This window comes from Antechinus flavipes, chromosome 3 (genome assembly GCF_016432865.1).
Source record: "Antechinus flavipes isolate AdamAnt ecotype Samford, QLD, Australia chromosome 3, AdamAnt_v2, whole genome shotgun sequence".
In the NCBI taxonomy this organism is placed as follows: domain Eukaryota; kingdom Metazoa; phylum Chordata; class Mammalia; order Dasyuromorphia; family Dasyuridae; genus Antechinus; species Antechinus flavipes.
In genome coordinates, this window is record NC_067400.1 from 616,163,567 (window position 1) to 616,187,392 (window position 23,826).

The window sequence follows — 23,826 nt, forward strand, 5'->3', positions numbered from 1 at the left end:
AAACTGAGGCACAGTGGGAAAAAGGGAGTCACACAACTAACATGGGTTAGAGGAAAAATTTGAAGGCAGTCTTCTGGGGTTATCTCTGTATTTCTGCCTATGTCTGATTAAATTTTTTTCAAAAGAATTTGAATGTTATATTTGGGGCCTATGTTTTTTAATCCATTGTCTACATCTCTTAGTAAATCGCAGTTTCCACATTTATCTCTTCTAATTTTTGCTACTTTTACTGAGATTATGATTATTATATTTGCTTTTTATCTTCACCTGAAGGATAATAGATTCTGCTCTATTCTGTTGTTTTAACCTGTGTATCTTTGTCTGGATTGCCATTTTTGTAAATAACATATTAGATTTTGATTTTTAATCCAATCTGTTACTCTTTTCCACTTGATGGGTGAATTCAATCCATTTGTTTACAGTTAAGATGGGCAATTGTATATTCCCCCAAATATATTCTCTTATTTTATTCTTTCCTTTTGTTTCCTGGTCCTCCTCTGAAAATTTGTTTTACTTTTAACTAATCTATTCCTTTACCTGTCCTCCTCTTGTAGTTTTATCTTATCCTTTTCTTCCAATTTCCTGATTTGGCTAAATGGATTTCAGTTGTGTGTATGTATGTCATTTCCTCCTTTGCTCAGTTCAAAACACAGAGGTTTAAATGATCAACTGCTTTTACACCCCTTCCCAAGAGACCCTTAATAATTTTTTGTGAGCAATCTTAAGAGCATCAGAATTCTATGAGTTAATTTTCACCGTTCTTTCTTTTCCTTCAAACTTTTCCCCAACCACTGTATTCTTTTTGTGTTCCCTTTCCATTCTTCATTTAAAGGAAATGCTTCAGGAAAACTAAAAAGCACTTCTGCCTGGCCTTGTGTAATTAGATTGTTTTCTGTAATGATGATGACAGCATTCTGAAAAGATTCATCTAATCATCTCTTTATAAAAGAATGCAAAAAGTTCATCCATGTTTCATGATTTTACATTTATCTACTCTTATATAACATATGCCTTTCTTTGGTCTTGAATAATATTTTTTCAAAAATTTATTTTCAGCTCCAAATTCTTACCTTTATTCAAAATCCTTTCCCCACCCCAGTCATTGAAAAGGCAAGAAAAATAAAGAAATATGCTTCAATCTGTACTCAGAGTTCTTCAGTTCTCTCTCTGGAAGTGATTAGCTTTTTCATGAGTCTTTTGAAACTGATGGGAATCATTGTGTTGATTAGTAAAGTCTCTCAGAGTTGATTATTGTTACAATATTGTTATTGTACACAGTATTCTTCTGGTTATGCTTACTTAGGGTTTATATTAATTTATGCAAGTCTTCCCAGATTTTTATGAAACAAACTCCCTTATCCTATCTTTTAGCACAATAATATTCCATAATAATTATATACCACAAGTTGTTCAGCCATTTCTCGATTGATAGGCGTCCCCTCAATTTCTGCTTCTTTGCCAACACAAAAAAGCTACGAAAGATATTTTTGTAAGAGTAGGGGTTTTCTTATGGAAATTTCACAACCATACAACAACACTAATAGGGTATGGAAAGCATGCCCAACCAAGAATGCCTAGTACAGTGTTCTCAATAATTACCAAATTTTTGTCAGATCTCTAAAGGGTCAAAGCATCTCCAAATAAAATGTTTGGATAACTACAATTGGACAATCTTCTCTTATAATTTGCATACTAAGGATAGCCCCATAATAGGCTATTATAAACAACAAAAGCTTTTTCATTATTCAATTTCTAATATTATATACCATTTTATCTGTCACAGAAAGCTTTCCCAAACTGATTACTTATTGTTTTTTTTAAATTTTTATTAATTTTTTTTATTTTCAAAACATATGCATGGATAATTTTTCAACATTAACCCTTGCCAAACCTTGTGTTCTAATTTTCCCTCTTCCCCCATCCCCTCCCCTACATGGCAAATAATATATCTTAAACATGGTAAAAATATATGTTAAATCCAATATATGCATACATATTTATACAGTTGTCTTGATGCACAAGAAAACTCAAATCAAAAAGGATAAAATGAGAAAGAAAATAAAAATATAAGCAAACAACAAAAAGAGTGAAAAAACTGTTGTGATCCACACTCAGTTTCCACAGTCCTCTCTCTGAATGTAGATGGCTCTCTTCATCACAAGCCAATTACTTTAAAAAAGGCTATTTTTGAGGATAATTCTCTCATGTTTATAAGAAAACCTTACCACATTAATTATAAAGTTTTTATCTCACCAGTATGAATAGTGCAATATATTTAAAGGTTGGGTTCAGAATGAAGATTTTTCATCATACTGATAGGATCTTTTGCAATAAAGCCTAAATGTTTAGTAGATTCTTGTTATATCTTTTACATTTCTATATTCTCTCCATCACATTTTCTCTCGTGTGAGGGCAATAGTAACTGTCATAAAATCTATTCTTCATTCATGACTTTTATAAGACTTCACTCTACTATATGTTTTCTGATGTCAGATCATACTAAATTGGAGTCTGAATAGTACTCCACATTTGTGACATTTTTGGTTATTTTAATATTTATTATCTTTTAATTCTGAGTTCATATTCTCTCCTCAACTGCTCCTTTCCTCCACACTGAAAAGAAAAGCATTTTGATATACATATATGTGAAATTATGCAAAACATTTCCAAATTAACCATATTGAACAACAAAAACACAAGAAAAATAAAGTGAGGAAATTATACTTCAGTTTGCCTTTAGAGTTCAGTGGTTCTTTCTATGGAGACAGCATTTTTCATCATGGGTGCTTTATAATTTTCTTGGATCATTGTATTGATCAAAACAGCTAAGTCTTTCTCAGTTGATTATCATTACATTATTGCTCTGCTGAGTCTTCTCATTTCACTTTGTGTTTGTTCATGTAGGTCTTTCCAGATTTTTCTGGAATTTGCCTACTTGTCATCTCTTACAACACAATAGTACTCTTTCACAATCATACGCCACAACTTGTTTGGCCATTCCCCAATTAATGGGTATCTCCTCAATCTCCAGTTCTTTACCAAAACAAAACAAAACAAAACAAAACCCTACTATAGATATTTTTCTACATATAGATTTTTCTTTCATCTCTTTGGATTCTAGACCTAGTAATGGTATTGCTGAGTCAAAGGATAGTTTTGTTAGTCTTTTAGGCTTGGTTCAAAATTGTTCTCTAGAATGGCAGAACCAGTTCACAACTCCACTAACAATTCATTAATGTAAATATTTTCTCTCATCCCTTCTAGCATGACTTTTTAAAGAAGTGTAAAGTGATACCTTAGGGCCATGTTGCATTTCTCCAATCAATAGTGAGTTAGAGCATTTTTTCATATGATTATTATAGCTTTGTTTCTTTTCCTGGAAACTCCCTGTTCATATCCTTTGATCATTTATCAATTAGAGAATAGCTCTTATTTTTACAAATTTGACTCCGTTCCCTATATATCTGAGAAAATAGAGCTTAGTTACAGAAATTTGCTTTATATATTATTTCATTGTCTATGGTACCTTTTGGCAAAATGTAGTTTCCAATATCTCTTTTTATTAGATTTACTTTTGCTTTTGTTTTATCACTATGAGATAGTGATTACTAATCCTGCTTCACTCCCGTTGTTTAAACTTTAACTGAAGAAGCATAATGGATTCTGCTCTATCTCCTAATTTTTAACTCTGGGTATGTCTATTTCAAGTGTGCCTTTTGTAAACAATATATTGTGGGATTCTGGTTTCTAATACATTTTATTATTTGCTTCTGATTTAAGGGTGTGAGTAACCATTCTGATTACTATGCATTTCCTTCCATCCTATTTTCTTCTCTTTGTTCTTTCTCTTCATCTTGTTACTGCTCAAAAACCTTTTTTTTAATTCTGACTGCTGCCTTAATCTGTGCTTTTTATTATCCCTACTCCCTTCCTCTTCTTTTATTTCCTTCCCTTCCTATTTCCCTGTTAGATCAGATAGATTTATATATCTAACTGAATGTGTGTATGTGTGTATTGTTCCTTCTTTAAAGTGATTCTGATGAGTGAGGTTCAAGCATTGTTCCCCCCAGCAAGTTCCCCCTCCACTGTAAAAACTTTCCCATGCATGCCATTATTATATGAAATAATTTTCTTCATTCTACTTCTCTCTTCCCCGTCTCCCAGTGCATCCCTCTTTCTTACTCCTTCCTTTTTTTTCAGATCATCCCAACATTGACTCACATCCATGTCTATTTAAATAAACTGTTTCTAACAGCCACAATAATGATAAAGTTATTGGAAATTACATGTATCACTTTCCTGTTTAGGAATGTAAATAGCATAACTATATTGTATCTTAATATTTCTCTTTCATGTTTACCTTTTTATGTTTTCATTGAGTCTTATGTTTGAATTTCAGATTTTTCTATTTAGCTCCAGACTTTTATCAAGATTTCCTGAAAACCCTCTATTTTATTAAATATTCATTTCCCCCCAGAAAGATTATAGTCAGTTTTGCTGAATAAGTTACTCTTGGTTGTAATGGTAGCTCCTTTGCCCTCATGCTCCAAGTCCTTTGCTTCTTTACTGTGGAAGTTACTAAATCTTCTGTGACCCTGACTATGGTGCCATTGAACTTGAATTGCTTTTTTCTGGATGCTTACAATATTTTCTTTTTGATCTAAGAGCTCTGGTATTTGACTACAATATCCCAGGAGTTTTCATTTTGGGATCTCTTTCAGGAGGTGATCAGTGGATTCTTTCCATTTCAATTCAGTGAATTATTGTACTTCCTTTTCCATTTGGCCTATTTTGCTTTTTAAAGAGTTCTTTTCTTCAGTAAATTTTTGTACCCTTTTGCCATTATGCTAATACTGTTTTTTAAGGTGTTATTTTCTTCCGTATTTTTGATGCCTCTTTTACTATTTCTCTCTTCATTTTTTGCATCACTTTCAGTTCCTTTCCCAATTTTTCCTCTTATCTCTATTTTTAAAAACTCTTCTAGAAATTCTTGCTGGGTTTGGGTCCAATTAGCTTTTTTTTTTGAGGCTTTTGTAGCTATGTTCACATTGTCTGCATCTTATTTTGTGTCTTGGCCACTTAGTAGCTTTTCATGGCCAAGTTCTTTTGTTGTTGTTTACTTATTTTTCCAGCCTCTATCTTGACTTTGAACTTTATATTTAATTTGGGCTCACTGGTGGTAGGGAGGCACTGTTCCAAGCTTTAGGTTTCCTCATGCTGCTGTTTTCAGAGCTAGTTTGGGGAGTGGGGAGAAAGTTCTATAAGAACTTCCAAGGAACATCTGTCCTTGTGGCTGCAAGAGAGCAGGATATAGGATCACAGTTCTAAGGCTAAGAAAAGCACTAGCAGGGGATCAATAGCCTTTTCTGGATATAGAGAGAAGTGACCACACCTTTCCCTGATCACATCACCTTGGAAAAAAGAACTGATCTCCTAAATTGTCTTAGGTTGGAAAAATGTCTCAGCCTGGCAGCTCTGCTGCTTTAAAATTTGACTGGAGGTGTCATTTTAAAGTTTTTTTGAGGGGAATGTTGGAAGACTTCCGTTTGGCTGGTTGCCTCTCATCGGTCATCTTGGCTCTCTCTTTACTTTTATAAAGCTTGTCTTCAGTATGTGTTCTCCGGTGTTTTTTAAGTGTTGAGGTTCTACGGAAAGCTTTCCCACATTCATTACACTTATAAGGATTCTCTCCAGTATGAATTCTCCGGTGGATGAAAAGACTTGACTTTTGAGTAAAAGATTTCCCACACTCAGCACACTGATAAGGCTTCTCTCCTGTGTGAGTCATCATATGTCTAATAAGCATTGAGCTCTGGCTAAAGGCTTTCCCACACTCCTTACATTTATAAGGCTTCTCTCCAGTGTGAATTCGCAGATGTTTCCGAAGGCGTGAGTTCTCAGTGAAGGCTTTCCCACATTTATTACATTTATGAGGTTTCTCTTCACTATGGATCTTTTGGTGCATTTTAAGTTTTGACATCTCATTGAAGGCTTTCCCACACTCTTCACATTTATAAGGCTTCTCTCCAGAATGAATTTTCTGGTGCCTAATGAGAACTGAGTTTTTAGTGAAAGATAGTCCACATTCATTACATGTATAAGGCTTCTCCCCAGTATGACTCGTCTGATGTCCAAGAAGAGTTGAGCTCTCAATGAAGGATTTCCCACACTCCTCACATTTATAAGGCTTCACTCCAGTGTGAATTCTCTGGTGAGCGAAAAGGGTTGAGTTTCGAGTGTAGGCTTTCCCGCATTCATTACATTTATAAGGCTTTTCTCCAGTATGAATCCTCTCATGTTTGAAAAGGGTTGAGTACTGAGTGAAGGCTTTCCCACACTCATTACATTTATAGGGCTTCTCTCCAGTGTGAATCAACATATGCCTGTAAAGCACTGAGCTCTGGGTGAAGGCTTTCCCACACTCGGCACATTTGTAAGGCTTCTCTCCAGTATGAATTTTCTGGTGTTTGGAAAGATTCGAATTTCCAGTGAAGGCTTTCCCACATTTATTACATACATAAGGTTTCTCTCCACTATGAATTTTCTGATGTGTTGTAAGTTTTGACATCTCACTGAAGGCTTTTCCACACTCCTCACATTTATAAGGCTTCTCTCCAGTATGAATTTTCTGGTGCCTCATGAGATTTGAGTTTTTAGTGTAGGCTTCCCCACATTGATTACATGTAAAAGGCTTTTCTCCAGTATGAACCATCTGATGCAGAATAAGATTTGAGCTCTCTGTAAAGGCTTTTTCACACTTATCACATTTATAAGGCTTCTCTCCAGTATGAATTTTCTGATGCCTAACAAGAGATGATGTTCTGTTGAAGGCTTTTCCACAATCATTGCATTCATAAGGCTTCTCTCCAGTATGAATCCTCCGATGTACATTAAGTTTGGACACTTCACTGAAGGCTTTCCCACAGTCCTTGCATTTATAAGGCTTCTCTCCAGTATGAATTCTCTGGTGCCTAATGAGAATGGAGTTTTTGGGACAGGATCTGCCACATGTATCACACTTATATGATTTCTCTTCGGGATTAGTCGTCTCATGGGAAGCATGGGTTAAGGGCTGACTCAAGGTTTTTTCACAGTCATTATTTTTATAGCACTTTTTCCTAACATGAATTCTCTGATGTCGGGTAAGTCTTGACTTGTGACTGAATGTTTGCCCACAATAATTACATTTATAAGTCTTCTCATGAGCATGGGCTTTCTGATGTTCCATAATGTTTGAATGTGGAGGGGAGTTTTTCCGACCTTCCTTATATTTATTATATCTGTCTCTGTTTTGAATTTTCTGGGGGTTGGTCATTTTTCTCACATCACCCTCCTGTTTTAGTTCCTCACTTGTTACCTGGCTCTCACTTTCACCCCATTCCTTACAAAGAGAGGAGCAGTCATCAACACTGCTGAGTCTTTCAATCTTCACTCTTTGGAAAGATTCTTCCTCTGGCTCATTTTTGATCTTGACATTGGACTCCAAATCTGAAAAACAGTAATTAAAAAGTACAAACGTCTGATATAAATCTGAAATAAACTACAATTTTTCTGAGCTTTAAGAATGGAAACTAGGAATGAAGTGATACAACTGTAAAATAGCACCTGGAGAACAATTTTTTGAAAATTTCTTTTTGATGTCTCTAGAACTATGGAGAAATAATATCTTTCCTAGTCTAACAATGCTTTCAGACTTTTCTCTGTTTGAAAGTATTAAAAGACCAAGAACATATGTCTTTTTTTTAAGGAAATAGGATAAAAGTAGAATTCAATCTTTGAACAAAGACCATATCTTCTATTTTTTAAAAAAAATCTTTGTATGAGCTATTCTCTCTATGGACCATTACATGATCCATCCAGAATCACTGTCTTTTTTTCCATTCAGAAGGGCATAATTGTTTGTCAGAAGGTAAAGATCCAAAATACTCAAGGGCATTGGACACTTCAAAACAAACTCAGTTCAAGAGTCCTAAGAATTCTCAACTTCTGCTCCAGTGGTCTTTTCACAGTAGCAGTGTGCTCCTACCATTATGAGCCTTATCTTTTCTACCTGGCAAGTTCCTTCCCAATTTAAGAAGCACCCACACCAGCAATGATCGCTTCAAATGTAGACACTCTGTGTACTTCTTCTCCATACTTTGATAATGGTTACTCCTCCTCCCCCAAGATTTCAGCAATCTTTTTGTATGTAGATTCCCTTTATAGGAATGTTCTTTGTTTATATATTTATTCTCCAGGTAGAGTACTATTAATCCCAATTCTGGCATACAATCAACACTTACTAAATGCTTTAAAAATGTATTTGTCCTTGGGTAGATACATATGAATGTATATTTGTATGATTAAAGATATCTGTGCATATATATGTGTGTGTGTGTGCACTTAAATGTAGCCTTCTTGGGGGGTGGAAGAAAGGAGGGAAAAGAATAAAATTAAAAAGTGCATAGCAGAAAACAAAAGAAAACTTTCAAGGAAAAAAAGAAAAGATACAGTGCTGAGCATAATGTGTAGTATTTATTATTTAAGCTTTCTTTAAATAGAAGTTTGTTTTACCTTTATATTACATTTACATTTACATGTTCTGCCATGCATGTGGCAATTTCTTTTTCTTTTCTTATTTTGTATTTTCTTATTCTTTTTAAAATGAAAAAGAAAAGACTCTATTTGTTCATCACAGGCAGAACAGAGTACTGAGTCTTATTTGAGAATGTTAACACAAAATTGTATTTTAACATGATATTTTGTTTTTGCTTAAGATAAATGTTACCACAAATATTCTTGAGTGAATGGTATATCTGAGGGCATGAGATGTGGGGGATAGACCATGTCAGTTTCTATGGCTTTTAGTCAGCTAAAATTCTTTTGATGTAAAATGATATTAGATTTTTTAAAAAATTTATTCTGGCATGATAGACTTCTACATGAAATATAAAGTAATATATAGATGCAGATATATCATATCATATATATACATGTAGATATAGATAGCCATATGTATGAATGTATGCAGGTACAACTACCTATGGCTATACACACATACACATTAATATGTGTGCATATGCATCCATATATATTTGAGTATATTCCAAAAGGTAAATTCTCAGTCTACTTCTTGGAAGTTGACCATTGGTACTAATTAATCACAGGAAAAGAAATAACATCTGATATGTTTATGGAGCTTCTCAGTTTTGCCAAATGTATTAATTCCTTTATAAGATGATATTAACAACTCTATGATCAATGAACTATGCTTTAATATATTGTTTGGAAAACCTATTATTTTACTGTTTAAATTTAACTTTATGTGACTAGAAAGAGATTGTCTGAACACAGATTATCCCCCTGACCTCAGTAACACTCTGGGAATGCAGGAGGTGGTGACAAACAATTTTAGATTCTCACAGATCCTGTATTCACCCCAAAATATTTATATTTTGGTTTCACCTAACCAGGTTTTATTTTGGGTTCATCAGAGCTTATGTTTTGGTTTTACTAAAATTTTTTGGAATGTTTCTATTTACTAATGTGACATTTTTAAAAATTGAGAGATATAACTTCTGGGTAATTTACTCATTAATGCTAGCATTTTAATAAAATAATGGTTATTTGGCTGTCTCTCTTAGACCAAAGACAATCATGGCAGCAGGCTCTTTTGGGAGAGTAGTATTCCTGAGGATGGCAAACAACTCTGACTGGGCTCACTCCAATAAGGGGCCCACAGTGACATCAAATGTCTCTTGAGCAGAGATTATCTATCTATCCAAACTACCCCCAGCCTTGAGCGATCTAGACAAAAGTTTCTATCTTCACCTAAGCTTGATTGAATGGAATTTCTTGTATGATTAGGTGAGGTCACAAGGGGAAAAGTTAGCCCAACCTTCAGAGACTGAGATTTGAAATGAGGGTTCTATTAGATAAAGGGGGGAAGTTGAATTTCCCTAGATCGTTGGTCATTAATAATCATTTCTCTCACTGATAACCTTGCTTTCAAGCTGCCCTCTTCACTGCCTCATGTCAATACCCTGATTTAAATCCTACACGTGTAAACCTCCCAGAACCAAGATGAGAAGGAACCACAATCTTTCCAGCATCTTCTTCTCTACCAAATGACCTAATATGTTTCTTTCTAAAACTATATACTCCCTGCATTGTGACATATGCAAATTCATTGAGCATATCGTGTTTGCTTTTGTTCAAGATGGAGAAAAAGGAGCATTTAGGTGCAGTGGATAGAGCACCAACCCTGAAGTCAGGAGGATCTAAGGTCAAATCTTAGCTGTGTGATCCTGGGCAAGTCACTTAACCCCAATTGCCTCAGAAAAAAAAGATGGAGAAAAAAAGTCAAACAAGACAACTAAAGAAAGAAGAATGAGTCAGTGAAACATTTTTTAAAGTACAGAACAGAAAGAAGTCCAGAAAGAAACGCCAGCATAGAAATTAGAATATTCTTTTTAGTATAGAAGAGAATGGTCCAGAGAAAAAGACAGCCATCAAAATAGAGGCAATTTTTTCAGTATGGAAAGGAACTAAAAGAAGTCAAGAGAGAAATACAGTCATAGAAACTGAAGTATTATTTTAGGGAGCGATGGGAACCGAAAAAAGTCCAGATAGAAATGCTATTGGACATACAGAAGTATTCTTTTATGACAGAAGTGAACAGAAGGAATTTTAAGTAGAAACATGGCCAGAGACTTTTTTTAAGCTGAAGAAGAAAATCCAGAGAGAAATATAGTCATAGAAATTGAAGCATTTTTTGTTTTAGCTATGGAACAAAACGTCAGAAAGTCCAATTAAAAACCAGATATAGAAATATCCTTAATTAGAGGTTAATTCTAAAGGAAGGATCTACACAGGAGATGGGAATCTAGTGCCCACCGAAGCTACCAGATTTTAGTCTAGGTGAGAGCCTTTGGGATGGAAAAGAGACTTGAGAAGAAGCCCTTCTGAAGGCAGGGACCTCTGCGACCTCTCGGAGACCAATTTCTAGTGAGCACGACCAATTTCTGGCTGCCTGTGAGTGGAGACTCTGGACCATCCAGCTTTTATTCAGCGTCTATGCTTAGAATCCACTGTCCATTGCATGGGCAGGATTGAGTAGCTACAGTGTTCAGAGCCCTGAGTTGGAAGCATCGGCTTGGGCTCCTGCCCTCAGGGAGCTCTATCAGTACCAGTGCAGAGAAATCAATCACAGAAACAAAATTTGGACTGAAAGTTACCATCGTCAGAGTCTAGACTCTTGGAATTCTCCATCAGATTTTCCCCTTGGACTTCAGCCTTACCCACGGCATCTAACTGTTTCTGAATCAAACCTCTGCCTATTCCCAGTCCCAGCTCCTCCTCAGACATTTGGGTACAGAGGAAATCTGTTGTCCACTTGAGGTCCATAGATACCCAGAAAGTGGCCCCTAAGATGGATAGACCCCCTGATCTGGGGGTGTAGATGTGGGTTAATCTATTCTTTTTTTTTTTTTTTGCTGAGGCATTTGGGGTTAAGTGACTTGCCCAGGGTCACATAACTAGTAAGTGTTAAATGTCAGAGATTGGATTTGAACTCAGGTCCTCCTGACTTCAGGGTCAGTACTTTGTCCATTGTATCATCTAGCTACCATGGGGTAAATCTATTCTGTTTAGATATTTCTCAGCAGTTTCATTAGAACATACCCACCAGATAATAGACATTGGAGGAGATGTGGGAAAACTGGGACATTAATGCATTGTTAGTAGAGTTGTGAACTGATCCAACCATTCTAGAGAGCAATTTGAAACGATGCTCAAAAAACCTATAAAACTGTACATACCTTTTGATCCAACAGGTCTGTATCCCAAGAAAATCATAAAGAAGGGAAAGGGACCCACATGTGCAAAAATGTTTGTGGCAGCCCTTTCTGTAGTGGCAACTGGAAACAGAATGGAAGCCCATCAATTGAAGAATGGCTGAATAAGTTATGGGATATGAATGTTATGAAATATTATTGTTCTTTAAGAAATGACCAGCAGAATGATTTCAGAGAGGGCTGGAAAGACTGACAGGAACTGATGCTGAGTGAAGTGAGCAGAACCAGGAGATCATGTACACGGCAGCAAGATTATGTGAAGATCGATTCTGATGGATGTGGCTCTTTCCAACAGTGAGATGATTCAGGCCAGTTCCAATAGTCTTTGAATGGAAAGTGACATTTGCATTCGGAGAGGGAAGTATGGAGACTAGATCTGGACCAGAGCATGGTATTTTCACCTTTTTTGTTTGTTTGCTTTTTCTTTCTTGTGGTTTCTTGCTTTTGTTCTGGTTTTTCTTACACATGACAAATAAGGAAATCTGTTTAGAAGGATTGTGCAAGTTTAATCTGTTTTTGATTGCTTGCTGTCCTGGGGATGGGGGAGGGAAGATCGGAATCGAGAAAAAGTTTGGAACACAAAATCTTAAAGAAATTAATGTTGAAAACTATCTTTGCATGTATTTGGAAAAATAAAATATTACTGCAAAAAAAAAAAAAAAAGAACATACCCCCCAGTAGTCCACGAGAGTTTTTGTTATTGTTGTGATGGTTTAAGATGATTTAAAGGGAAATTAAGAGGGAGCTGGAGTCTTGTTATTGTTTAGTCATGTCCAATTCTTTGTGGCCCCATCTGGGTTTTTCTGCCCAGTTACTTGGCCATTTCCTTCTCCAGCTCATCTGACGGATGAGAAAATCGAGGCAAATGGGGTTAAGAGACCTGCCTGGGGTCACCCAGTTAGGAAGTGTCTGTGGTCAAATTTGAACTCGGGACCTTGAGTCCTCCTGCCTGCAGGCTGAGTGCTCTGTGCACTCTGACACCCCTAGCTGCCAACCCAAGGCCCTGAGTTACCTCTTCCAGTGGAGGCCCTGATGATTTGGCAGTTGCCAAGATGGCGGAGCTCGACTCTGAATCCCCCATCCAGCTCTCCCTCTCACCGGCCCTGGAGGCCTCCTGCCACAAATAAGACTCCAGCCTCCCTGCTCCGAACCCTTTCCTCCCACCTCAGCGGGTGCCCATCAGGGCAGCAGCCTCCTTCCAGGAGAATAAAAGCCAAGAGCAATGGCAAGGGCGCCCGACGTGGAAAATGCCTTATTCAACCATTCAGGGGAAAATTATGATTTTGTTCAAGCCACAGATTACCCCCAGAATGTCATCCTGACCCCAGCAACTTACCAGGAACACCAGAAATGGCCACAAGGAATCCTGGCAGCCCCGGGCCCCGGATCCGCCCAAAGCATCCTTGTTCTGGTCTCCCCTCCCGAGCCTTGGCTGGGGGGCCACTCTCCCACACTTGTGCTTTGGGTGCCTTTTATTTTGGATTTGTCCAAATTTTGTTGAATGTTTACTCACAGACATCTCAATCTAGCTTGTTTTACTAATTATCTCTGAGAACGATTGTCGAACCAGGTCCGTGTGATGTGGACAATATACTTGTCAAAATCGTCCGTAATGTAAACTTCCCAGAGCCAAATAAGAGGGAAATACAGTGCTTTTCAGCCTTACCTTCTTCTGCCAAATAACAACATGTTTTTTCTAATTCTATTTCAGGTCTGAGGGTTTGTTCTCATGAACAACAAGGTAGATAGAGAATGAACAACTTAGTCCGTCCTTTGGCACAGACTGAAATGAGGGAATTTGGGGGAAGGAGGCTGGAGCATGTGAGAGAACATCTATATGATGCTGGGTAATTAATGTTCCCCTTCTGTGCTTTGCTTTCCTTACTTCAGAATGAGACTGGACAAGATGACCTTGAAGGACCCTTTGAGTTTTAAGCCTGTCATTTGGGGGCAGAGGGAGGAAAAGAGAGGGGGGGAAGGGGAGAGGCAGACAAAGACAGAGCAAGAGAAAAACAGAGACAAAGAGAAGGAGGGTGAAAGGGGAGAGACAGAGAGAGACAGACAGAGAGACAAAGAGAAGAAGGGAGAGAGGAGACAGAGACAGAGACAGAGGGAAAGAGAGATAGACTTTGAGACAAAAAGACAGAGGGAGGGAGAGAGGAGACAGAGACAGAGACAAAGAGAAGGAAGGAAAGAGGAGAGACAGAGTCAGACAGAGACATAGACAGAGATACAGATACACAAAGAGAGGGAAGGAGAGAGAAAGAGAGACAGAGATAGAGGGAGATAGAGACAAAGACAAAGAGATAAAAAGAGGGAGGGAGAGGGGAGAGACAGAGCCAGAGAGACAGAAACAGAGACAAAGAGAGGGAGGGAGAGAGGGGAGAGACAGACAAGGACAGCGAGAGAGAAACAGAGACAAAGAGAAGGAGGGTGAGAGGGGAGAGACAGAGACAGAAACAGACAGAGACAAAGAGAAGAAGGGAGAGAGGAGACAGAGACAGAGACAGAGGGAAAGAGAGACAGACTTTGAGACAAAAAGACAGAGGGAGGGAGGGAGAGAGAGAGACATAGAGACAGAGAGGGAAGGAAAGAGGAGAGACAGAGTCAGACAGAGACATAGACAGAGATACAGATACACAAAGAGAGGGAAGGAGAGAGGAAAGAGAGACAGAGATAGAGGGAGATAGAGACAAGACAAAGAGATAAAAAGAGGGAGGGAGAGGGGAGAGACAGAGACAGAGACAGAAACAGAGACAAAGAGAGGGAGGAGAGAGGGGAGAGACAGACAAAGACAGAGCGAGAGAAAAACAGAGACAAAGAGAAGGAGGGTGAGAGGGGAGAGACAGAGAAAGAAACAGACAGAGACAAAGAGAAGAAGGGAGAGAGGAGACAGAGACAGAGACAGAGGAAAGAGAGACAGACTTTGAGACAAAAAGACAGAGGGAGGGAGGAGAGAGAGAGAGACATAGAGACAGAGAGGGAAGGAAAGAGGAGAGACAGAGTCAGACAGAGACATAGACAGAGATACAGATACACAAAGAGAGGGAAGGAGAGAGGAAAGAGAGACAGAGATAGAGGGAGATAGAGACAAAGACAAAGAGATAAAAAGAGGGAGGGAGAGGGGAGAGACAGAGACAGAGACAAAGAGAGGGAGGAGAGAGGGGAGAGACAGACAAGGACAGCGAGAGAGAAACAGAGACAAAGAGAAGGAGGGTGAGAGGGGAGAGACAGAGACAGAAACAGACAGAGACAAAGAGAAGAAGGGAGAGAGGAGACAGAGACAGAGACAGAGGGAAAGAGAGACAGACTTTGAGACAAAAAGACAGAGGGAGGGAGGGAGAGAGAGAGAGACATAGAGACAAAGAGAAGGAAGGAAAGAGGAGAGACAGAGTCAGACAGAGACATAGACAGAGATACAGATACACAAAGAGAGGGAAGGAGAGAGAAAGAGAGACAGAGATAGAGGGAGATAGAGACGAAGACAAAGAGATAAAAAGAGGGAGGGAGAGGGGAGAGACAGAGACAGAGAGACAGAAACAGAGACAAAGAGAGGGAGGGAGAGAGGGGAGAGACAGACAAAGACAGAGCGAGAAAGAAACAGAGACAAAGAGAAGGAGGGTGAGAGGGGAGAGACAGAGAAAGAAACAGACAGAGACAAAGAGAAGAAGGGAGAGAGGAGACAGAGACAGAGACAGAGGGAAAGAGAGACAGACTTTGAGACAAAAAGACAGAGGGAGGGAGGGAGAGAGAGAGAGACATAGAGACAGAGAGGGAAGGAAAGAGGAGAGACAGAGTCAGACAGAAACATAGACAGAGATACAGATACACAAAGAGAGGGAAGGAGAGAGGAAAGAGAGACAGAGATAGAGGGAGATAGAGACAAAGACAAAGAGATAAAAAGAGGGAGGGAGAGGGGAGAGACAGAGACAGAGACAAAGAGAGGGAGGGAGAGAGGGGAGAGACAGACAAAGACAGAGCGAGAGAGAAACAGAGACAAAGAGAAGGAGGATGAGAGGGGAGAGACAGAGACAGAAACAGACAGAGACAAAGAGAAGAAGGGAGAGAGGAGACAGAGACAAAGACAGAGGGAAGAGAGACAGACTTTGAAATAAAAAGACAGAGAGAGGGAGGGAGAGAGTGAGACATAGAGACAGAGAGGGAAGGAAAGAGGAGAGACAGAGTCAGACAGAGACATAGACAGAGATACAGATACACAAAGAGAGGGAAGGAGAGAGGAGAGAGAGACAGAGACAGAGGGAAATAGAGACAAAGACAAAGAGATAAAAAGAGGAGGGAGAGGGGAGAGACAGAGACAGAGACAAAGAGAGGGAGGGAGAGAGGGGAGAGACAGACAAAGACAGAGCGAGAGAGAAACAGAGACAAAGAGAAGGAGGATGAGAGGGGAGAGACAGAGACAGAAACAGACAGAGACAAAGAGAAGAAGGAGAGAGGAGACAGAGACAAAGACAGAGGGAAAGAGAGACAGACTTTGAAATAAAAAGACAGAGAGAGGGAGGGAGAGAGTGAGACATAGAGACAGAGGGGAAGGAAAGAGGAGAGACAGAGTCAGACAGAGACATAGACAGAGATACAGATACACAAAGAGAGGGAAGGAGAGAGGAGAGAGAGACAGAGACAGAGGGAAATAGAGACAAAGACAAAGAGATAAAAAGAGGGAGGGAGAGGGGAGAGACAGAGACAGAGACAGAGACAAAGAGAGGGAGGGAGAGAGGGGAGAAACAGACAGACAAAGACAGAGAAAAAGAGAAAAATAGACAGAGACAAAGAGATAAAGAGAAGGAGAGAGGGGAGAGAGAGACAGAGACAGACAAAGAGACGAGACAGAGAAACAAAGAGAAGGAAGGAAAGAGGAGAGAGAGAGAGAGAGGCAGAGACATAGAGACAAAGAGAAGGAAGGAAAGAGGAGAGACAGACAGACAGAGACATAGACATAGATACAGATACACAAAGAGAGGGAGGAAGAGAGGAGAGAGAGAGAGACAGACAGAGACAGAAACAGACAGAGACAGAGACAGAGAGACAGATAAAGACAGAGACAGAGACAAAGAGAGGGAAGGAGAGAGGAAAGAGAGACAGAGACAGAGACAGAGAGACAGATAAAGACAGAGACAGACAAAGACAGACAGAGACAGAGAGAGAGACAGAGAGAGACAGAGAAAGAGGAGGGAGTTAAGGAAAGATGGCTCATCATCCAACAACCCTCTTTGGCCCGCCCAGCCCTGGTTCTATAGAAGGAAAAAATGATGCTTTCATATGTCATCTAGAACAAGTCTCTCTTCTTACAAATGTGGAAATGGGCTTAAAGGAAAGATGACATTTGTCCAGGTGACACAGCTTTGATCATAGATGCAAAGCTGGAAGGGACCTCAGAAGCCACCCCTAAGGCTGTGCTGGGGAATAGGATCTTATACACAAGCTGGGGCACTTCCTTCATTTCATACATAAGGAAACTGAGGACCAGGGGGTGACCTGATGTTGAGACACACAGGTAGGATCAAGCATGTATGTGAAACATGGAGTTTTGGGAGAACCTTCTAATTCCCAGAACGTATCATTAACCACTGGAGTTCCTCTTCACTAGCAGAAATAAAAGGGCTCAAAGTCTCTAAAATAGGCTTGCCAAGCTCCAGGAACCAGGGAGATCTGCTTTCAGTTTGTGCCTCTCATATTTACTATCCTGTCTGCCTCTTTCATCCCTCTGAGCCTCAGCTTACTCATCTCTAAAATGGGGTCAGAAACACCTACAGTACTTATCTCACAGGGGTGTTGTCAGATTCCAATGAGATATTTGCCTGGGGTTGTCACCTGCCTAGAAACACTGATCCAGTGACTTCAGGTGAGCTGGCAACCTTGCCCCCAACTCTGGGCTCTGCCAGGCACAAAGGGCTACAGCAAAACTCAACAATTCTAAAGGAGACTGGGGTACTTCACCAACTTCGTGTCTCCACAAGGAGCCCCTTGGTTCTGGACTCTATTTCCTCACTGACGACATTAAAAAGAAAACAGAGCTCTTTCCCTGAGCAGGAAAACTCCCATTTCTATAGAAATCCCAGAGCACATGGGCCTCTTCCCACAGGCACGAGAGACCTGCTGTTGACCAGAAGTCTCCTCCCTCTCCCCATGTGACATCATACAAGATTTCTGTTCAAGACAGGTGTCCGAATGGAGGCGGATCATCCATTTCCCATATACCTTTGCCAGCAAAAACCTGCAAACCACAGCAGGCTGAACAGGGATCAAGAAAGTCAATTAGAAACTGGAGTTCTCCCACTCCAGAGCAAAACCCTAGATTAGCCAGAAGCTCAAGCAAAAGGGGATCCCCCCAAAGCCACCACAAACACAAACCAAGCTGCCAGCAGTCTGCCACCCTGTCTGCAGACACAACACCAGTAACTGTGGCCTTAAGGCCGCAAGATGCCGACCCTAAGAAAGTCCCAGTTCGATCAGAAATCCCCATTTGGGACCTCAGAAGGAATTGTGCAGGAAACAGTCCTTGGCCTATACAAAAAGAGAACAATAAATGAAGCTCTTCTCTCTTGGCTGGCAGTGGGCAGTGCCCACCTATAAACATGGCAGGGTGCTCTGAGTTGACTCCCCGGGCTCTGGGGCGCCCCTGTCCTTGGTCCTGAACCTTGGAACTGGCAGCTCCAGCTCCAAGTCATTTCAAGTTGGAAGTCAGAGAGGCAAAGGAATAATATTACAGCCAACGCTGGGGCTGGAGAGGGAAATCTTGTTTCAGTCACAGAACCAGCCGTGGGTCTCCTGCCCATTCAGTTACCTCCTGAGGTCTCGTCTGACAAAGGCAGAGGGAGGCTGCCCTGGGTTCATTCTGAGTCAAGTAAACCCTTAGATGCCATCCGTCAATGCCTCCTTCCCTCCTCTGTTATACATATGAGAGAGGGATGACAGAGACAGAGAGACAAAGAGAAGGAGGGAGAGAGGAGAGAGAGAGAGAGAGAGGCAGAGACATAGAGACAAAGAGAAGGAAGGAAAGAGGAGAGAGAGACAGACAGAGACATAGACATAGATACAGATACACAAAGAGAGGGAGGAAGAGAGGAGAGAGACAGAGACAGAGAGAGCCAAAAACAGAGACAAAGACAAAGACATAAAAAGAGAGAGGGAGAGGGGAGGGAGGGAGGGAGAGAGAGAGACAGAGACAGAGACAGAGAGACAGATAAAGACAGAGACAGACAAAGACAGACAGAGACAGAGAGAGAGACAGAGAGAGACAGAGAGAGAGGAGGGAGTTAAGGAAAGATGGCTCATCATCCAACAACCCTCTTTGGCCCGCCCAGCCCTGGTTCTATAGAAGGAAAAAATGATGCTTTCATATGTCATCTAGAACAAGTCTCTCTTCTTACAAATGTGGAAATGGGCTTAAAGGAAAGATGACATTTGTCCAGGTGACACAGCTTTGATCATAGATGCAAAGCTGGAAGGGACCTCAGAAGCCACCCCTAAGGTTGTGCTGGGGAATAGGATCTTATACACAAGCTGGGGCACTTCCTTCATTTCATACATAAGGAAACTGAGGACCAGGGGGTGACCTGATGTTGAGACACACAGGTAGGATCAAGCATGTATGTGAAACATGGAGTTTTGGGAGAACCTTCTAATTCCCAGAACGTATCATTAACCACTGGAGTTCCTCTTCACTAGCAGAAATAAAAGGGCTCAAAGTCTCTAAAATAGGCTTGCCAAGCTCCAGGAACCAGGGAGATCTGCTTTCAGTTTGTGCCTCTCATATTTACTATCCTGTCTGCCTCTTTCATCCCTCTGAGCCTCAGCTTACTCATCTCTAAAATGGGGTCAGAAACACCTACAGTACTTATCTCACAGGGGTGTTGTCAGATTCCAATGAGATATTTGCCTGGGGTTGTCACCTGCCTAGAAACACTGATCCAGTGACTTCAGGTGAGCTGGCAACCTTGCCCCCAACTCTGGGCTCCGCCAGGCACAAAGGGCTACAGCAAAACTCAACAATTCTAAAGGAGACTGGGGTACTTCACCAGCTTCGTGTCTCCACAAGGAGCCCCTTGGTTCTGGGGCTCTATTTCCTCACTGACGACATTAAAAAGAAAACAGAGCTCTTTCCCTGAGCAGGAAAACTCCCATTTCTACAGAAATCCCAGAGCACATGGGCCTCTTCCCACAGGCACGAGAGACCTGCTGTTGACCAGAAGTCTCCTCCCTCTCCCCATGTGACATCATACAAGATTTCTGTTCAAGACAGGTGTCCGAATGGAGGCGGATCATCCATTTCCCATATACCTTTGCCAGCAAAACCCTGCAAACCACAGCAGGCTGAACAGGGATCAAGAAAGTCAATTAGAAACTGGAGTTCTCCCACTCCAGAGCAAAACTCTAGATTAGCCAGAAGCTCAAGCAAAAGGGGATCCCCCCAAAGTCACCACAAACACAAACCAAGCTGCCAGCAGTCTGCCACCCTGTCTGCAGACACAACACCAGTAACTGGGGCCTTAAGGCCGCAAGATGCCGACCCTAAGAAAGTCCCAGTTCAATCAGAAATCCCCATTTGGGACCTCAGAAGGAATTGTGCAGGAAACAGTCCTTGGCCTATACAAAAAGAGAACAATAAATGAAGCTCTTCTCTCTTGGCTGGCAGTGGGCAGTGCCCACCTATAAACATGGCAGGGTGCTCTGAGTTGACTCCCCCGGGCTCTGGGGCGCCCCTGTCCTTGGTCCTGAACCTTGGAACTGGCAGCTCCAGCTCCAAGTCATTTCAAGTTGGAAGTCAGAGAGGCAAAGGAATAATATTACAGCCAACGCTGGGGCTGGAGAGGGAAATCTTGTTTCAGTCACAGAACCAGCCGTGGGTCTCCTGCCCATTCAGTTACCTCCTGAGGTCTCGTCTGACAAAGGCAGAGGGAGGCTGCCCTGGGTTCATTCTGAGTCAAGTAAACCCTTAGATGCCATCTGTCAATGCCTCCTTCCCTCCTCTGTTATACATATGAGAGAGGGATGACAGAGACAGAGAGACAAAAAGAGGGAGGGAGAGAAGAGACAGAGGAGAGAAAGAGAGAAAGGGAGGGGGTTAAAGAGAGATGGCTCATCATCGCCGCCCCAGCCCCGCTCCTGGTTCCCAGATCACAGCAATGCCCTCCCACCTGTCCGGGCCTCTAGTCCTTACGTTTACCGACCCCTTCTGCCTTTTCACTCCAAATCGAACTTAAACCTCCACCCACAAGTCAAAGCTCACTAAGAGATGCTAGAGCTCTCAAGTACTAAGTTCTTTCTGTCCAAGTTTCGGGAGCCCAGAGGCTCCCACCCCAAGCATCTCCCAGACCCTGGGAGCCAGAGGACTTGGTGCTGACCCAGTGTCTGGGTTCTCTTCGACCTTGTGATGCGGGTACGATGGAGAAAAGGCCAAGACCCCTCATGGGCAGGGACTCGTGGCTGCCTCCAGGATGCTTTGTTAAGCACCCAGAGTTCATCTGTCTTTAGGGAGGCATGGACACCTGGGTTCTACAGGCTGGACAAGAGGTTAGGAACTCTGAGGTATGAACATGTCTTCAGGGACCCCCTCAGTGCCTTTCCTGTCATCAACTGTCACTCCTGAGTGCTGGGCAATAATCATGGCCCCCCATCCTCGCCGCAGAGCACTTTTAACTTGATTGTCTCTAGCCAGGACTTCGTGGGAGCCTGACAAAGAAGGAGATACAGGCCGGGATCTGTCCGGTGTCTCCCCAGTCTGGGAGGGGAGCTCAGCTCTGTGGAGGCCCAGGCAAATGGACACAGCCTACATAAACCCACGCCCCTCTAACAGCCCAGCGGAACCCCATTCTTGTCTCCTCGGGCGCTGGGGAAAGCCGCAGTGAGGGAGACTCTCAGGAGAGGGCGGGAAGCCGAGCTGAGAAGGCCGAGGGTCAGGGTGTCCCCTTCACGGCCCAGGGCTTCATGGGCAAGGCAAGGCAGGTACGGGGAGGTCAGCTTGGTTCTGCTCTGGAAGGAGGAAGGATGCAAACAAAACTTCTACTTCGGAGTGACAGAGTTTGGTGCTTCCAGAGATCAGAGGCGCCCTAATGATGGTTGCAAGGGGGAGAAGCCAAGAAGTCGGCACTCTTTCTTTCCCTTTCCAAGGGGACCCCCACCTACCCTTTATCCCCTGCTGCCCTAACTGGAGTCACTGTAAGAAGCACTGAGGCCCAAAAGGAGCTCCTGCTGCCAGGGTCACTGGAGGGCACTTAGAAAGAGCATGGAATCTAAGGAAAGAATTGTTAAGAATGGGGCAGCTGGGTGGCGCAGTGGATAGAGCACCAGCCCTGAAGTCAGGAGGACCTAAGTTCAAATCTGACCTCAGACACTCAACACTTCCTGGCTGTGTGACCCTGGGCAAGTCACTGAACCCCAGTTGTCTCAGAAAGAAAAGAATGGCTAACACTAACCCGAAATAGCATTCTGGTGGGATCTCTAGCTCCTGAGCATCCCTTTTGTGCACAATCCCGGGGGAGCTCTAGCTCCATCCAGTTCCTGAGGCCCAGGCAACAAGACAAGGGTTTTCGCCATTATTTCCACTGCGGTTCCACCTGTTTGGAGGAACCCCTTTCCTCCGGCTTCCACCCAGCTCTCCAGCAGGAACCATCATCCAAGGGGTCAAGCGGCTCCTCCCAGCCCTGCTCATCCCCAAGCTCACGGACCATCCCTTTCTCAAGTCACGAGGAGAAAAGTCAAACGGCAAAGGAAGAGCAGCACTTTTTGCGGGGCAGAAGGGAGCCCGAGGACGCAGAGATGGGAGAGAACTCGGGAAGATTCGCGGCTTAGGAAGGTCCTGAAGGGGAGAGGCGCCTTTCCTTCAAACGTAGCCGCGGGAGGTCGCTAGGACAACAACTGGGGACTCAGTGCCGCAGAAGGAAGGGAGTAGGGCCTGGCCTGGGGGGAGGGGAGGATGGATGAGGATGGGGGGGGGGGGAGAAAAGCAGAAGAAACCCTCAGAAAATAGACGCCTCACAGGCCAGTCTTCTTTCCCTTTGAGAGGAGGCGCTGACACTTGTTTTATTCAGAGGCGAAAGTAAAAGACAATTGGTTCTGGAATCGCTCGGCTCCATTTCCCAAGGATTAAGTGGCCGGCTAACTCAGGCTCCCGCCTGCAAGCACTTCCCAAACTCCTTCAAATCTGACCCCAAGGGGAGGAAAAACAGGATCGTCCTTTCCGCTTACTCACCTCGGGAGCCTGGGCTGCGGGCACCGTCCATGGCGTTTCCCAGAGGGCAGCAACTTCAGCTCTTCCCTGGACTTCAGTCTGGAAAACCTGAAAAGGTCTCCGTTATTGCTTCTGGCCCATTGACACTGTAAGCCCCTCCCCCGCCATTCAGGTACTTCTTTCAGGAAGGTGGATCCCGCTGAGAGCCGATGCAGGGCCTCCCTGTCTCTTGTCCCTCTCCACCCCCCGCTAAAAACAGACTTTTGCAATGGTGGGAGGGGGGCTACTCAACTCCCTCTTGTTATTCCCACCCGTCCCCTCCATTACAATGGGCTCTCCTCCCGGGAACCCACTGTGATTGTTGCTAACGGTTGGGGCTGGGGATTGGGGGGCGGGGATGGGGGGGGTGGTGGTGGAATCCTTTCTCTGAAATTGGAGCTGTAAGAAAAGAGAAATCACTCCGGCTCTCATCCCCGGCCAGCAACAGGTCCCAGCCCGGGCCTCTCCTGGGACTGTTTGGGCCCCACTAGCTCAGAGTGAGAGGAAACAGCAACTCTTTCTTTCCTTCCTTCTTTCCTTTCTTTCTTTCCTTTCTTTCTTTCTTTCTTTCTTTCTTTCTTTCTTTCTTTCTTTCTTTCTTTCTTTCTTTCTTTCTTTCTTTCTTTCTTTCTTTCTTTCTTTCTCTCTGTTTCTTTCTTTCTTTCTGTTTCTTTCTCTCTCTCTCTTTTTCTCTCTCTCTTTCTTTCTTTCTCTTTCTTTCTCTCTCTTTTTTCTCTTTCTTTCTTTCTCATTCTTTCTTTCTTT

The 23,826-nt window shown here is 42.3% G+C and overlaps 1 protein-coding gene across 1 annotated transcript; it reads right to left on the minus strand.

The window, feature by feature from the left end:
- Positions 1 to 1,854: 1,854 nt before the first annotated feature.
- Positions 1,855 to 23,700, minus strand: LOC127556275 (zinc finger protein 260-like). Its single transcript, XM_051989330.1, has 2 exons — positions 23,044 to 23,700; positions 1,855 to 7,488 (listed from the first exon to the last, which is right to left on the minus strand). The coding sequence occupies exons 1-2, from the start codon at positions 23,072 to 23,074 to the stop codon at positions 5,504 to 5,506; spliced, it is 2,016 nt and encodes a 671-aa protein (XP_051845290.1). The 5' UTR covers positions 23,075 to 23,700; the 3' UTR covers positions 1,855 to 5,503.
- Positions 23,701 to 23,826: the final 126 nt, after the last annotated feature.